This window comes from Pimephales promelas, chromosome 8 (genome assembly GCF_988280905.1).
Source record: "Pimephales promelas chromosome 8, fPimPro1.hap1.1, whole genome shotgun sequence".
Classification (NCBI taxonomy): Eukaryota; Metazoa; Chordata; class Actinopteri; order Cypriniformes; family Leuciscidae; genus Pimephales; species Pimephales promelas.
This window is the reverse complement of record NC_142776.1, coordinates 29067361-29085866: the sequence shown is the minus strand read 5'-3', so window position 1 is coordinate 29085866 and position 18506 is coordinate 29067361. Positions and strand designations below refer to the sequence as shown.

General features: G+C 35.8%; 1 protein-coding gene across 1 annotated transcript in view; it reads left to right on the top strand.

Annotated features, from left to right (window-relative positions):
* The first annotated feature begins 6558 nt into the window (after positions 1–6558).
* col7a1 (collagen, type VII, alpha 1) overlaps positions 6559–18506 on the top strand; it is a 62575-nt gene continuing 50627 nt past the window's right edge. The window contains exons 1-8 of the mRNA XM_089134294.1: positions 6559–6874; positions 12348–12429; positions 14391–14571; positions 15810–15966; positions 16429–16522; positions 17524–17682; positions 17855–18012; positions 18351–18480. Of these exons, the coding sequence (XP_088990420.1) occupies positions 12357–12429; positions 14391–14571; positions 15810–15966; positions 16429–16522; positions 17524–17682; positions 17855–18012; positions 18351–18480 (952 nt within the window). The 5' untranslated portion in view covers positions 6559–6874; positions 12348–12356. The remainder of the gene's footprint in view (positions 6875–12347; positions 12430–14390; positions 14572–15809; positions 15967–16428; positions 16523–17523; positions 17683–17854; positions 18013–18350; positions 18481–18506) is intronic.

Below are 18506 nucleotides of genomic sequence, written 5' to 3'. Positions count from 1 at the left end.
TAAAATTATCTTAAACTGTGTTCCGAATATGAACTTACGGGCTTGGGACGACATGAGGTTGAGTCATTAATGACATAATTTTTGTGTGAACTAACCCTTTAAGAATTTTCACAGATTTTTATGGCTTAAAGACACATTTTTAACATAATTCATTAAATTCAATGTGAGATATACAGTAGTACTATTATGGAGTGCCTAACTCTGTATTATATTGATATGGGAAACTTTTCAATCGTGCTATTTTTGATGACTCTTAACATGGTCATTCAACTGTAATGTATTGACTGCAGTATTAAGCTATGGTGCTGCATTTTGTATTCTAGATGTCAGAATGTTTCCAAATGAGCTGATCATTGACAATGTTACTTATTTAAAACACTAGTGACATTCTCAAATTGTAACCTTTTTCAAATTCATGCAATTTTAAGTAAGATAAGTAGATGTTTTACACTTTATTTTACAGTATGTGCACATACGAGTTCTTAGGCTACTTAGATACTTACCTAAGAGTACTGGGTATTATAAGGTAACTATATGGGTTACGGTTAGGTTTAAGGGTAGGTTCAGAGTTAGTACCATTTTCTATAATAACTACATAGTATGTAAAATGGGGAACAGGACTGTAAGGACTACTACCGATGTTGTATACTGTATGTTTTTAACCAAACTCACCACTAGATGGAGTATAACTCATGCCTTTAACCAAACTCACCACAATTCTTTTAATCTTCCTCATTTATTTCATGGTGCTTATCATAAATTAAGCAGTATCATATCAATTCCATGCTAAATCCACCATCATGGATACGTTTGTTAAAATATGCAATAAATACAGGTTTGCATGTCAACAAAAGGAATGGGGTTTTGGGTTATTTCTGCATAAACTTGACATTCTGACAAACCTCTAAAAAGCACTTGTAACTAAAATCACTGAAATAATATTGTATTTTATTTAGGACTCATTCTTTCACCTGTCTCTGTTGTTCTTACTCTACATGTGAATTATATTATTTTTATTTTATTAATTGTACTTTATTATTTTTAGAATGTTTACATTGAACTGTAATTCAAAAACTTTACTTTTTTAATTTATTATATTTTATTGTTTTTACACAATGCCACGTTCATATCAGGACATTTTCTGAATGTTTTGTTTTAGACTAATTCAGAGACATTAACTCAGTCACATACAAACAAAAGCAAATCAAGACATGCTGATCTCTTTAGCTACTATCAACAGACACTTACTTTTTATATGCACACACATTAGCAGACACTGTAAAAGTTATTGTTGCCAGGAATTGAAGTTTTAACTCTCTTCTACCTTCTCAAGATCTCAAGTTATTTTCTGTTTTCGATCTCAAGTAATTTTCAAAGGGGTGTATGTCTGATTTACAACATATATGTAGTTCAAATCTAAAATACTTACATATAAGGGAATCTTCGTAATTGTGAACAAAGTTCCCACTGTCCACCAAACTTTCACACAGCTAAATTAAAAAGAGCTTGTTTTCCTTTTATCATTTTATCATATCTATAGTATACTACCACGGTGATGGTTTACTATCCATGTGGCTGGCCATATATGGTAATAAGCATGGAATATTACTTAAATAGATATCTGACAGATTGGTACATTCATCAAACCACAAAAGAAAAAAAAATGACAGAATGTGGTAGCAAATCAAGCAAAACATCTCTCGCCTCCTTTCACACACCCCTCTCTCTTGTCACGCACACATGTTGGGCACCTGTGAACTCCATGTAACCTATAAAGGCACACATAATATGCACCATGACTATAATAAACCGTATAGTAATACTTATGTCATACGTTCCATATTTGTTCCTCACTCAGGCCAATGTTTATGAAAACTTTCTGAATCTTTTATTTACCTCAAGTATTTAAATTTTCTTGTTCATATACACAATTTTAATTGTGTATACTGTACATATATATATTTATAAAGTAGAGAAAGGCATGATTGATGTTAGCAAGGTAAGCCTTGTACGTACATTTAAGTATCTCACACAAGTCAATCTTGACAAGTAATTACAGAGCCAAAAATAGGAGGCATGTATGTACACATTTTGTCTCAGTTTCTAAATGGAGCAAAGACCTTCAACGCTGTGGTGATTGATTGCTTTAATCCAAACAACCAGCAAATGTCATCTCTGCGTTGGCTTCCTCAGAAATTCCTGAATGTCTTCCATGTTGTTTTAACAGAAGATCTTTGCAAGTTCTGCATAGTATGTATAAAAATGCTGGAATGCCAGGCTGGTGACCCACTGAACTGTTAACTAAATGGGAGGATGAAACCATGGAGAGAGACAGATAGCTGGGAGCAGTGAGTGTAAGTGTAAAAGAAACACAAGAGTCTAACATAACATCTTAAGCCTCTGACACACTCTGTTTCCCAGAGGGAAAATGACAACTTGACAAGTAATTGAGCAGGATATTAGCAGGGCAGAAGTGCTCATTTTTAACATCACTTATTGTCTTTTTTTATTTTTTTGCATTATTATTTTACATGTATTGTGTTTATGTATCAGTGTGAAAAAATGAGAGAAAGGTTAATGTGAATTTAGGAAAGTTTGGATCAAGGATGTTTCTTTTTCCATTTCCGAGTAAGTGCATTGTGTATTCAAGTTTGCATGGCAATTAAACATTAAAACAATTAGCCTCGTCAGTGTAAAGTTATTTAAAGGCTGCAGTTCTGGGGCACCATCTCTTCTGAGTTATAGGAACGCTCAGTGATTTATCTCCGTCATTTCACCATCTGCCCTATAACCACATCACAAAATATGAAGGCACATGTGCGTTATGTGCTGCATGTGTGAGCTGAGTGTGTACCATGTGTGTGTGTTTTTCAGTCAAAGGAATGGATGTCATCATCTCATATGTAAACACTTGATATTTCTTCCATTTCTCTAATACTATTTTGGTCAGTCAGTTATTTAAAGATGCAGTTCAGCTAAAATGATTCATTGACTCATCCCCTGAGTTTAATTAGCAGACAAGATCTACAGACAAGATGTCCCGGATCTTTGTTGTGATTATAGAGGCCCTATTAGGAAGGAAAGGTGTGGAGTTTTGCATTACATCAGAGGCATATGGTCTGTCTGTACATGATGTACAGATGACAAGACCTCAAGCTTCCTTGGATTTCAGTTGACAACTGAGCAGGAGTATTTAAAAAAAAAAAAAAAAGCTCAAAAATTCATGTTAAACTTGGTGGATTAGTGCAACTGGTGCAATCCACCATGTTTGATCTCATTAAAATGATAGATTGACTGTATGTACAGTATCTCTCCTCAGAATCCCATTTTCAGTGTTTTAGACAGTAAGTAACTGTTCAGACAACCTCAAATACTCAGCCCATGGCAATCGACCAAGCATGCCCTGAGAAAACATTGACCTTAATGTACTGCCAGGTGTATGAGGCTCATGTGTAGCTGTTAGTGTGCTGTTTAAGCAGGTAAAACATGATGAAGACAAGCTTCACTCAGTTGATCACCTTCACATGCTAAAGTAAAACTCACTTTCTGTAATGATCCCCAGTCGGCCTTGAGAGCCACAAGAGGGCACTCCACATCAGACTATATAGACAATATTGATGATGACAATATTGTCATTACCTCACAAACTACATTTCCCATAACTCACTGCCTGGACTCATCATCCCTGATTAGCTTGACGGTCTCAGCCTATTTAATGTACACTCATTCATCCCTTGCAAAGTCTTGTATGTTGTCTCACTGTATTTTTGAGCGTGTTTGTTTCTTGTTTCTCCCTTGTCCTGGTTCTTCTGATTCTCTGCCTGTTCCCTCGGATTTCTCTCTTTTCCTCAGCCCTGATCTGTTATTGTTTGGAGTGTTTGTTTGTGTATGACCCTTGCCTGGATTACATTTTTGGATTAAACTGTTCAATGAGTACTATTTTGGTTCCTCGACCTTTGTGTCTCAGAGGAGTTTGTGACACTTTCTAATCTTTCAGCATCTCAGCTCACACTGAATGAGCCTGTTCCCCATTCCGGTCTTTAGTATGGCATGTGTGTGTGTGTGTGTGTGTGTGTGTGTGTGTGTGTTTGTGTGCAAGTAGAGCGACATCCTGAATCCACTTTTCATTTCAGCAAAAATGCTGGGTTAAAAATGTAAAAAAAATAAAAATAAAAAAAAAACTGTCCATATCTGACCCAAAGTTGGGTTGAAACAACCCAGCATTTTTTTTTAGAGTAAAGAGTCAATGCATGACTTGGCTAATATTCATTGCATACATTTTTAACATGAATACATTAAACTCTAATGCACGAATATACCAGGCTTGCCAGAAGTTTAAGAAAAAAATATATTATCAATAATAACTATCATTATTGTAATCACTATTTTATACTAACAATAAAATATCATCAAGCTTCAGTTATACAATGTTAATGCTTTGCTGTAATTTCTGTATTGCAATTTGCTGCATTAAATTTGTTAAAGCAATTTGTAAAATGCATATTGTTACTGTAATTCAAGATCGGACAACATTGCTACCACCCCTTTTTTAAGCCCCAAAACAGTGTAACATAAGCAACTGCTGTTTTACATAAAGTACATAATTGTTTTGAACATTGTCACCCATTGTCCACCTTTGCTTTGCTATCAAATACATTTGTTTCCAGTGCAATTCTTACGTAACCTGGCCTTAGAAAAAATCTTCGATTACAATACACTTATTTGGGGGTTTTTTAGCGCAAATGTTCATAAAGTGAGGAGAAACTAGTGCAACTCAAGATTATGCTTTAAAAAGGACAGATGCCCCTAGGCTTAGATTCCAGATGAGTGTGGACAGATGCTTGGGTGTGCCACAAGTGTGTGAAGTGTGTGTGTGTGCGTGTGTGTGTGTGTGTGTGTGTGTGTGTGTGTGTGTGTGTGTGTGTGTGAGAGAGAGAGAGAGAGAGAGAGAGAGAGAGACAGAGAGAGAGAGAGAGAGAGAGAGAGAGAGAGAGAGAGAGAGAGAGAGAGAGAGAGATGATCAGGAAAAAAGAAAGAAAGATATAGGGCATTTCAGAATGTTTGTAAACAATAGGCACCGCGATACTTCCGGGTGGCAGAACGCGAGCGGCTTCCATTGACTAACTGAAGAGATCCAGCCGGCAACTGAACAGTTACACAGTTAAAATCATTGTTGTTGATCAAAGTTGAATCTATGGCGAAAATATGTTGTGTTTGGGGTTGCGCCACCAGATATACAGCAAAAGGTGTAGGTTTTTTTTAATCGATTTCCTTCAGAAAAAAGTAAATCTATCCAGCAGAATCTGTGGGTGAGGAGGTTAAAGCGAGTGGACGTCGTCAAAAGTGCATGTCGTCTTCTAATTATGAGCCTGAGCCCGATTTAAACCCAACCATTTTAAATGTGGGTCGTTATATAACTGACGTTCTCAACTAACTTAGTTATTTCTATTACTTTCTATGTTACTTTCTTTTGAGCGGTGAGTAAATGCTTCTTCATCGTAAATGCTTCTGATTGGCCAATGCGTTCAATAAATCAACACATATGTCTGTGATTGGCTACATCGCTCATCGCTGCAGTCACGTTATAAAATGAAACTCTGCCATGTAAGTCATGTCTATTTTGTTTTAGTTGTTCTTGTTGCTTTTCTGCAACAGATGAATACATATTGTGTTAGTTTTTATTTGTTTTATTTATATATATTTCTAGTTTGCGGGAGTCCCGCGAATCGTTTTATTCTCCTGCAATCCGCACACACAGAGTGCATTACCGCCCGCACACGGCCATCAGATCTAGTCCCGCGCCGCGGTCTAGTGCGTTGGGAGTTCACGTCTCTAGATCAAAGAATCTAAGCTTTAATGATCATGTTAACTATGTCTGAATTTCCACCACGTCTGTTTTTGAATCAACTGTTGAAATGTAGATAAGGCTTCTGCCGGCGGTGTGTCTCCCTCCATGCAATTTACTAGTGTTGCCATAGGGACGCTTCGGCTTTTGCCACCCGGAAGAACGTCTTTTATTGTTGTGACGTCATGGTGAATTGTCGTATAGAGCATACTTAACGTAAACGTAAAGGCCTTTAACCAATAAGCAACGTGCTTACATGACAGATTGAATTTTGCCTACATTTGTTTCCTAAATGTAACTTTTTTTAGCATGTAGGCTATCTTAATTTAAAACATTGCTCAGTTCACTAATCTCTGCTTTGTAAAATTAGAATGATTCATGGGTACAATATCGAATCATATTGGCTTAAGTTTGTCTTTGGGTTAGGAAATAACTGGAACGATTTTTAATAAGGTGAAAATAAAGACAAAAACAATAATTGTCTCTCGTTAATTCTATTTTTATCAGACGCTGTAATGTTACGCCCCCTGCACAAAAAAGTAGCATTTAATTATGAACAATTTACCTGTGCAGGTACAGGCAAGAGAGTAGAACGCACGAGGACAGCTGGCTCATGATTTGATTGGCTGTAATATGTGAAGGCGGGCTGCTCGCGCAGAGTTCTGAAAGACGATCCTGTGAAAAGAGTAAATGTCTAGGGATGGATTTAGTTAGCTTCAGGCATCTGAACAAGTCTGGACTACAGTGCTTTCACCGCAGCGGAGCAAAACGTACAACCAAGGAAATATGACTTTATTTCTCTTCTTGTAGTCAACGAGAGGATTTTTGCAGGCTGCAGCGTTTTGAGGAGGTAAAGTCCTCTGGGAGTTTGGCAGATGCTCACTTATCACACAGGAGCAGGTTGATAAAACTAAACTCTTTTCAAGTCATTCTCCGTTCAAATAAAGGCTCATTGAAGGGAATTTGTCAGATCATGTGTGACTAGGACAACGTCGTTGACCGCTTCGTCTCGGTGACCAGTTTTAAGCGGTAAGTAGGCTAGCCTACGAATGTTTCCTTTGAATTAATGGAGCGCTCCGTGAGAAGTTATAGAGCGCTCTGGGGTCAGTGATGGAACGCTCTAGTAGTAGTCAGTAATATAAGTGTATTAGGGAGCTGATTTAGAATCAGTTATAGAGCGCCTTGAGCGACTGGATGCTTCTGAAGTTATTTCGCGCTGTCAGTTATACAGCAGTAATTCTTAACCTTTTGACCTACATTGGATGCTTCAGAAAAAGTTATTTTGCGTTGTCATTTATACAGCACGCTATAAGGTTTGGTCAGTGATGGACGCTAGGGCTGCAACTCTCAACTTTCAAACCTCCATTTTCCACCATTGTCCAAGACAAAAGAGATATTGAAAATAGATTTTTTGTCTGCTGTTATGCCGAAGCAAGCTGTTCTTTTTATTAACAAAAAAGGCTTCAAAGTGACTTAAAATGATTTAAAATAAGACAAAACAATCATTAAAATAAGCTTGTTTAATAAGTAGGCTAAATAATACAATTTCTAACATTTTTATAATGACAATACACTTTTCTATTTTTGCCAAGCTCTAAAATCTGAAATGTCATGGGGCCTAAGATTATTGTTGAGGATAATGGTGAGCCTTGGAGTCAAAAAGGTTGAAAACTATAGGTCAGTGATTCTGCTGTCAAAATCCGTGATACAACTCTGTAGGGTCAGCAATTCAACACTTTGAGATCCGTTATAGTGTGCTGTAACACCCTGAGGTCAGTGACAGAGGGAGTTCATAAGGTCAGTGATAAAGCGCTTTAGGCTTGGGAAGAGAGAAGCATCAGGATCGAGTGGTGACTCTTGAGTTTGAAGCAATAATGATTTATGGAAGTAATTCTGAGAGCTGTGGAATGTCAGTGTTGTTTTACAATTTAGAGCGAACACAGCTTAAGGGTGAAAAATTGTAAGGACTATCATGCACCATGATGCAGGTCTAATATACATGACTGATTAATGGCAACATACAAGCTTCTTGACACAAAATAGCTCGATTCTTATTTTTTGACAGAACAGATGTGCTTCAGATGCCTCAGATTTATTCATATAGTTCTCATTAGATGTGTTAAAACACATCATCACTGCATAATTTGATATTTTATTTGTATGATACTGCTTGAGGTGTCCTTGGCTCCTGTGATGCAACATTAATTAGGCTAATTCACATTTTTATGTTAGTTAAATCATACAGGACATAAGGAACTAAAAAATGGCAGTAGAGAGCACAGATCAGAAACAAGACAATAGAAATCACAGCACAAATATGGTTTACGAGTAGACCACATGTGCACATGTTGCCGTTTATATCGAGAACTGCTGTGGTGGGGAAATTAGAAAATGATGAGCTGATGATCTGATGAAATTGAAAAAAAAAAAAGAGTGAATTCCACATCAGCATCACAACATTTCCAAATTGCTTGTTCAGGGAGAGGGCGGGGAATGACCTCAGTTGAACTTGTGTGATTCGTCACTTTGGATATCTCACACTCAGTAGGCAGGGCTGGGGTGTCTAGGTTGCCATGGACACCTACTGAGGGGCTGCTCCAGTGTTGCCGACTATTTTCAATGGAAAGTAGCATAAGCTTACTCAAATAGTCGCTAAATGTCACTAGATTACGTAATGCACCAACTGAGGCAGTTTACATCTGTTTTCTCTCCTAAATGTGCTCAAATACTGTAATTTTAAAATAGCTGAATGTCTAAAGCTGTTCCCATTTACACTGAACGTCACTGAACGATGTCACAAAATTGGCAACACTTGGCTGCTCATGTTCAGTGACTATAGTAACAGTCTGTGAATGTTAGTGTGTGGGCTTTTTTCCTATAAAAGAGAATGCATGCCATTACTGAGAACAGCTGAAATGTTCAGTAGTCCTTTGCTCAAGATTTTCTTAAGACTGAGCCAAGACTTAAATAATCATTTCAAGAACAATTATAAATCGGCACCATAAAGTGTTCCAGGGTTTTAGTCCCTGCGTTTGCCATTCACTTTCTCAGCTCTTTTGATGTCAACACACACTACTTCAGTAAACAGTAGAAAACTTTTTTTGTCAGCACTTTTTGTCGCATGTGTGTGGACAACATTTGGGGCACATTTAACCAATAACATCTGTGCGTCAGTCTCCATAGCTTCTCTTCTGATTAGACTGTAACACAGACATAGAAATGCCTTGTGTATGTCTAGAGATACTCAGTTATACTTTTTTTCACATTTTTCTGCAATGATGATAAGGGAAAATTGGATTTAAATATGGTGAAATGAGTTGAATGAAGTTCATACATTAATTGTCAGCTGAAAAAAACATGCATAAATTAATGAAAATAATTAATAAATGAAGATGCATGCACCTCCCCATACATGATAGTTTTTTTTTACTTATTTTGGCTAATTTGGGAATATTTTTGTGCTGAATTACTTATTTACCGACTCAATTACTCACTCTCCAAATTTTGTCTGTATTTTGGTTGATGCTTGCTTCTTTTCTTTCTCTATTTCTTTTGGAATCCACCCGACTAAGATGTGTTTGTTTTTATTTCCCCATGATATCTAGGCCGATCCTTTTCCAAGTACTTTGCCCTCTGTTTTTGTTTTTGGTACTGCTGTGTGGGAGACAGACTGTAATGAAATAGTTGGCAGTGTGACCAGCAAAAAAGGATTTGACACTCATTTTTCTTTTGTGTTCTGAAAAAGTGACCTCTCATACTTTAATATTTTGAGGATAAAATCTAGTGACATTGTCAGGTTAAGGAATGCTTCTAAATGAATTTCTGTCCCTTTTAGGACATCATCTCGTGGCCATGAGTTTTTCTAAAAGTCTGTTTGAAACATGAACACTTTGGCTCATAAACTCTAACTTGACACATTATTTTCGAGGGAGTAATTAGAATAACACACACAATAAATCACTCATCAAAAATTAATTCACCAACATGACAATGTCAAAATGGACACCATTTATAACAAGCTTTTGTGACATTTTGTTCAGAATTTTCAGAAAATAGGCTACAAATTAATTCTGTATTTTTAGATTGATTCAACTTTCCAATAAACATCTGCTGTTCAGATATGAAAAAAAAATCAGCTCTATACCATTATTTGTTGGTCACATGTATGTTATTATTATTTTATTTTATAGAATTGTTTTTAATTTGTAAGTACAAAGAAAAACAGAGAGGCAGGGCAACAAACAACCTGGACACCTGCTCCATCCAAGTATTAACCAATACTAAAAAAATTAAAAGAAAAAAATCCAACAACAAGAATGCTTATTCCCCTTCACTTTATACCTACAACACTCCTTTCTATGTTGTATGTTATTGTTATGTTGTCCGCATGTATATTATTCTGAAATGGGTATAGTCCACCAAAAAAATGATCATTCTGTCAGAGACTTGCTACCATGTCGTACTTTTCAGCGGTGGTGTGGTACCTGTGTTCAAATTGATTATACCGGTAATGCTGCCAGTTGGATGCTAGGTGGTGCTGTGCAATAATGTTCAGAAGAAAGAAATGAATACATGTTTTAAATGACATGAGGGTGAGTAAACCTTTTTGAGGATAGGTCTGTTACTATACTTACTAGACCTTACTTTACTGCAATCTCTGTAAAAGGAAGGTAAGAAAGGACTACAATTTTAAACTGTTGGATAGAGTAAGAAACATCAGTCAGAAACATATTCGTTGTTTGATTGCAAGTGAGACAGGATGAGACGATAGTCAAAAATTTGAATTGGTATTTGTAGTGTAGCAGCTATTGTAGAGTGGCATGCATGTTGTGGATGCTGTTGTTTCGTCTCCCAGCATTCACTTTATAGAGCTCAGGAATGTCTCTGTAATTCCTCAGTCTTTTATGTTAAGCCACACATTAAATAGCCCTTTTTATTGTTTAAAAATGTCAGGACTAAGATCTATTTTAACTGGGTTCACATACAAAAAAAATTCAAACGCTACTACATGTCATATATTCTGCAAGTATTGCATACAATTGAATGAAGGCATTGCTCCATAGCAATGCTCTCTTGACCCCAGGTTGCAATGATCTAGGTAGGAGAAGGAAGGGAGAGGCTGTAGGAGACAATCTGGCAGTTCAAACTCAAATATGGTTCAGTCAGGAATCAGGATACTTATAAATGCTATAATTACCATTTCATAAACCACATGAGGATGGTATCCTTTTAATTAATGCAAACAACACTGAGAGAAACAGACAGATTGATTGAAAGGGAAAGAGTTGAATGGGAGACGAAGAGAACAACTTCAACTGTATACCACACATAAAATCAGAAATCGAAAAAGGGATTTTGATTCATGTGCATATGTTTATGGTTATATTAATATTATTTACAATAATAGGTAATGTGAACCCATTCTATATATTTGTGTAGTTTACCATATACTGTATGCTGCTGAGTACGTTTTTATTGCCATAAGGAATTAAGCGACTTGTAAAAGCCTCTTTAAAGGGACTGCATAGGATTTAGTTAATGGCACAATAAAAAAAGATCATGTCACCGGACAAGTTCACTCAGCTGGAAAGTGGAAATAAAGGACACAAAATGTCTTGCATGTGTGTATGTGGGCAGTTTGATTGTTTAGATGAGTGTTTAGTCTGTTCGTCTGTGTATTTGCGTGTGTTCCGGATTGGGATGCGTTTTGTGATGCATGAAGGTTTTTGAGATGCAGATGTATTGGCTTTTTTTAGATTTAACAATGAGACTAAGTTTAATCTGAACTGAAAGTCATCATCACAAAGAAGACATTACATGCAGGTAAAATAATTCCTGTTTCTCCCAGACAGTAAGAGACACTGGAAAAATTAACCAATACATACTAGTTATGCTGGTCTGACAAAGATCTTTTACATTTTTTTAATGTCAATCTGTGTGTGTTTTATGTGCATCTCTGTTTGTCTGTAAGTTTTAACTTTGTTTTTAGGGAGACCATTTTTCAGAGCAGTTACTGCTGAGTGCAAACCAGCATGACTCCAAATGTGAACCACGATTTCCTCTTTATAAATCAAAAACAGACCCATCGTCTGCTGAAATGCATTATAAAAAAATGGCATCTTTGAAGTCACAAATAGCGACACTAAGCACATCCAACATTCATGTTTTGACCACTTCCATTGAGAATGATCCCATAAAACTCTGTCATGGATCTAAATCACACTATGTTCTTTTTTGAAACAAGCTCATCTTCCTCTGAGTATCTGCTCTTTATTTGTGTAGTGATGGGGCAAGCCCCACCTTGCTTCTCTCAGTTTCTTGTCTCTGAGCCTCTGGCAGATGTTCATAATGTCTGGGCATTCATTTCACCTGCAGGAGGAACATTATGTTACTGCTGCTGAAGCTGAAAACAGGGCAGATTGCTTACTGAATAATTAATTGTGGGTATAGGTGACCTTTCCCCCCCACATTTCTCTCTTTTTGTGTGTGCCATTATGTGTAGGATTTGAAAATGGGGTGTTTGCTGCAATGGACTTTGCTGCTTGCTGTGTTGCTGTCTCTCCCATCGTGTTCTACAGCTCAAGGTAAAGATTAATGTACTCTTTCAGGAAGTGTCATTCAAATGAATGTGTATATCTGCAGCATTTTAATCTTAAGTTAATATCAGTCAATAAAGTTAGAATCTAATTATAATAAATATATTTTTATTATCATTATATTAATAGATATTAAAGGGATACTCCACTTTTTTTTTGGAAATAGTCTAATTTTACAACTCCCCTAGAGTTAAACTGTTGAGTCTGTACTGCGGTACCATGAGCGCGGCTGGCGTAATGACTACACAAACTCAGTCCCGGTCGGCTGGCGACTATTTTCAGGCGCTGCGTCATATCATTGCGCCTGCTTTATTCATGGTACGGCAGTAAAGTTTCTGGATTATTACGCAGGAATGAGAGCATAGTTCCTAGCCATATCAGCCTAGAAAATCGCAATTTTACACTCTCCGTCAGTCTTAGTGCACGATGTAACTACAGAAGAGTCAAGTTTTAAATAGGAAAAATATCGAAACACTTTGGTCATTTTTTTTTTTTTTGAGAAATGCTAATGGTCTTGTCCACCTATTTGAGCCTATTTCCAAAAAAAGTGGAGTATCTCTTTAAGTACTGATATACGTTAAAAGAATGTTTGAATGAAAAACAAAGTAGCATTCAAAGTAGCAAACAATATATAAGTAGTATATTATTAGTAGCCTAGCTGGGCAAGGATTAATCGAATCTAAAATAAAAGTTTGTGTTTACATAGTATATGTGTGTTCTGTGTATACTTATTTTGCACATATACACATATGCATGTAGACATTTAAGATTTTTTTAAATTTATATATAAAAATGTATATTTATATATAATGTAAATTATGTACTGTATATATATATATATATATATATATATATATATATATAAATATCTATACATGCAAGTATTTCTTAAATATAAACATGCATATGTGTGTATTTATAGTCTGTGTATATACTGTATACATACACAGTGACTGTACACACACATATATGTAAACACAAACTTTTATTTTGGATGTGATTAATCATGATTAATCGTTGGCCAGCACTAATTATTAGTTAGTTGTTTTCAAATAATGCATCTTTTTATTATCTTTTATGCATTAATATTCATAGATTGACATACAAAGTTACCATCATCACAAAGAAAAACCCAAAATATTGCCTGATATATATCTAATATTAATCAATACAGATAATAAAATAAAAACATCACTAAAATCCATCGATAACCAATATGGTCCCAGTATTGTGCTTCTAATTTTAAAAGCTGCACATGCACGCACATAGTACATTTATTATCATGCCCTTTTCATCTGCAGAGTGCAGTGACTCAAATCAAACGCAGCAGGTTAATTAGTTTGTATCCTTAAGGGGCATTCATTCAAGCTGCTGTTGAGTCACACACAGCCATATAACTGATAACTAAGGATAACTGGAAGTATACTGAACTATTTAAAGGAGAGACATAGTCACTGAATAAATGGGCCCAGATGCTTTGTTTTCTTGAAATGGCTTTGCAGACTGGGTGCTGATGGTCATTTCCTGTGTGTCTTCTCACCCTGATCCTTCTCTAATCCTTCACTGAATACATGAATTGAATAGGCCGCAGATGTGAATGTTTATGGAAATACTGAAGCTCAAATTCGCAGTTGTATTTGTCACACAATGGTACACAGTGAAATGTTTTGTCTAACCCCCATGACTGCATCTTAGATATAATAGAAAATATGCATTAGCCAATAGGTATGTATGTTTCTTCTGAACGCATATTTATTTCTGTTAGTGACATTACTGTTAGCATTTTTGATTACAACAGTCTAATTTTGGCTGCACTGATGAAAACATGTATTTGTATTAATTAAAGCCCACATATCCAGACTTCTATTATAAATATTTGTCTATCTCTTTTACTGTGAAAAGAGCAATGCAGTTGTGTATATTAATGTAGTTGTTTTCTCTGTTGGCAGGCCAGTGCAATGATATTGTTGCAGCAGACATTGTATTCCTGGTGGATGGATCGTCCAGTATTGGCAGGGCCAATTTTGTGTTGGTCAAGAGTTTCATTGCAGGGATTGTCCAACCCTTTGCCAAAGTAGTAGGACCCAATGGCATACGTTTTGGAGTCGTACAGTACAGCGATACTGCCAGGTCTGTGAAACTGTGTTTGCTTGTGTACTTAAGTCATGTTTAATTACCGGAGACATTATAAAGGTTTTTGTAAAATAATTTTTATTGTATTTTATTTTTACTTATTAATTTGATTTATTTTATTGATTTATTTGAAATACCAGTTCAATAAACTGTAATCTTAACAAACGGTTTAGAAGGTGGTCTTCCACCATTCAAGTAGATAGGAGAAGTACTAGATTTCTTACATAGAAAATGGCTGCTTGGGGTTGTTGCCAAGATAGATGCTAATTAAACTGCCTTTAAGGGAATATTTACATTTTATTTACATTCTTACCTCTTATTTTATGCAGTTATTCAGTTATTTCAGTTATTTTTATTTAAGTGTCTTGCGCTTACATGCCCAGCCCAAATGGGCTTAGAAGACACTAATTACATAAAACATACACCAAACACAAGATGACCATCATACAAAAAAAAAAAGACACAAGAAGATCACCAACACAAAAGGTACATACAAGGCACATTACCATAATTTTCTCAATATAAACAAACAAAAAACAAAAAACAAAACACGACAACGTCAAATTATATCAGGATATAAATTTCTTTGCCTAAGTTTCCACGCCTTATCCACATATCTAGCCAAACTATAGATTTCATTTTCAAAGAGCCAATTCAACATATCCCCATCCGTCATCCAAAACATATCAGGCTTTTTACAATATTTGCATTATGCAAATATTACATACTGCGTGTTATGGTAATACAATTGCATTCATTTTTATCTAACAAACTGAACAAGGTAAGTTCATATTATTTAATTTACCAAACTTGTCTAAGTTGAATAAATTCTGGGGCCAGTTGCATAAACATTGCCATTATGTTAAGACAGTGTCTTAAGAACTAGTTTGACCAACTAGGAGTTAGTTAGGGGGTAATCAGTCTTGCTGTTCAGTATCAAATTAGACCAATTTACGTTTTTATGTAACTAACTTTAAAAATTTATGAACAGTTTTGAAGAAAAAAATTGGATGACTAACTTGTAAGACTAGTCTTAGCAGTTTATGCAACTTGCCCTAAAGTTAGCAGTTAAGTGCACCAAGTTAATTGAGTTAATTGAGCATGTAATTATAAACAGTGTTGTGATGGCTGCACATTTTATATTTGTTATATACATTAAAGGTTTATGTATGTGTTTGTAAGATTGTTGGGACTTTTGTTGATTATACAGTACTTGTGTGTTTTATGATAATCAGGGTGGAGTTTACATTTACAGCATACCTAAATGGAACTGAGCTCATAAATGCCATAGAGAATATTAACTATAAAGGTGGGAATACTCGCACTGGGGCTGGTCTCAAATACATCGCAGACAACTTCTTTAACCCTGCCTCTATCAGAGATGTACCCAAGGTGAGCTGGCTATTATGATACATTGTTTGACTTGCCACATCTGTAGTATTTTGACATGGACCATAAATGTTTAAATTGAATTGTGAAACAGAGCGTCTTATTTAGCATTTGTACACCAAGTGCACATTCCACAATTTTGGGGTCACTAAATTGTTTAAAAAAAGAAGAAATACTTTTTTATAATGTTACAGATATTTCTGTATTTCACAATATTACTGTTGTTACTGTATTTTTAATCAAATAAATGCAGCCTTGGTGAACATAAAAGGCTAATTTCAAAAACAATAAAATCTTACTGACCCTAAACTTTTGAACAGTATTAAATGTTCATTTTTATTATTCTATGTAAAATAAATCCCATTATGGTATCCTAATGGTATCATGAGAAAAACATTTTGGTTGACTTACAGTTTGATGAGTCAGTATCATACTATTATGCATAATTATCTTTCATTTTTTCAGATTACTATTCTTATTACTGATGGTAAATCTCAGGACAATGTGCAGGAACCTTCACAAAGACTACGTAGCCTAGGAGTCAAAATATTTGCAGTGGGTAAGAACTGTGCGAATATATAGTAGTAGTATTTAGTCACTACTGTATATTTGGAGGAAATGTTTTTTTTTTGTTTTAAACTTAAAGGGTTAGTTCACACAAAAAATATATTATTAATGACTCACCCTCATGTTGTTCCAAGCCTGACCTGATATTTTAGATTTAGTCAGAGAGCTTCTGTGTACGGTATACTGTCCCTGTCCAGAAAGGAAATAAAGACCTTATCAAAGTAGTCCATATGACATCTGTGAGTTAGTTAGAATGTTTTGAAGCATCGAAAACACATTTTGGTCCAAAAATAACAAAAACTACGACTTTATTCAGCATTGTATTCTCTTCCGGTTCTCTTGTCAATCCACTTCAGTGACGTTGATGATATAAGATGCTGATGACGTGTTAACAGTGCACCCGTTTACAGTCTGAGGGAGATGCACGCTGTAAACAAAACAATCCTTGCAAACATGTCTAAGGATTTCAACAATTTTTTTGCCCAGCCATATTTTTTTGAACCCGGATACACGTACGCACCAGATACACGTCAGCAGCATCACTGCGGACTCGTGAACGAGGCTTGACAACAGAACCGGAAGACTCAATGCTGAATAAAGTTTTTGTTATTTTTGGACCAAAATGTATTTTTGATGCTTCAAAACATTCTAACTAACCCACTGATGTCACATGGACTACTTTGATGATGTCTGTATTTCCTTCCTGGACAAGGACAGTATACTGTACATACATTTTCAAAGGAGAGACAGAAAGCTCTCGGACTAAACCTAAACCTAAAATATCTTAAACTGTGTCCCGAAGATGAACAGAGGTCTTACGGGCTTGGAACGACATGAGGGTGAGTCATTAATGACATAATTTTCATTTTTGGGTGAACTAACCCTTTAAGTGAATCTTTGGGCTGTGGATTCAGGCTGTGCAAATTAAACATACATTTGTTTTGTATTGATATTATGGTTGTTTCTCTCTCTCTCTTTGTCTGCATTTCTCAGGTATAAAGAGTGCAGATCCAACTGAGCTGAATCTCATTGCCTCTCCCCCTCAAAGTGACTTCACCTCTCAGATTGGGAACTTCAGAGCTTTGAGCTCTTTGCTTCCCCTAGTGTCTCGACGCGTGTGTACAGCAAGTGGAGGCTCTTACTTAAGTGATGGTAAAAGCATGATGTGAAGTAGACACAATGCAATTAAATCCAAGAATATGATTATATTTGTATATTTATAGTTTTATTCAATTTGTTATTTAAGACATTGACACTTGTAAAATGCTTTAATTGATCCTACTAAATGAAAAACCATTGATTTGTATTATTGTTTCCTCATCAGAGGCCTACAGCGGCCCATCAGACTTGCAGATTTTAGGTGAGACCACCAACTCACTGAGATTTCGATGGACATCTGCAGGAGGGCCTGTTAGTGGCTATGTGGTTCAGTACAGGCCCTTATCTGGCTTGGGTCAGCCAATCACATCAGAGCTCCGACAGGTGAGAAGAATGTTAATCCTAAATGACTGTAGCTTTTTTATGTGCAAACTATGACACTAACTTTATTCTTATTATGTTTCTAATTTTTAATAATTTTGTTGTGCTTTTGTCTTTTCAAGTAGTTTTTTTGTTGCTTTAATGTATTCTTATTTCAGTTTTAGTCATTTTAGTACTTTTAGTTACCAATGCAACATTTTTAAAAACTTTTTTCATCTAATATTTATATTTTATTTAATGAGTTATTTTAATAATATAATTTTTTTTGTTTGAGCTAGCCTTACACAAAGTATAGCATAATGGTCTCCAGTAAACTTCAGCCTTTATCTTTTGACCTGCAGGAAACAATACCAAGCAACCAGCAGAGCTACATTTCACGAGAGCTGCGTTCAGGCACAGACTACCTGATCTCCGTTATTGCTCAGTACCCAAACAGCTTGGGAGAGTCAGTGTCTGCCAAGGCCCGAACAAGTGAGAACTGCACTTAACAGAAATAT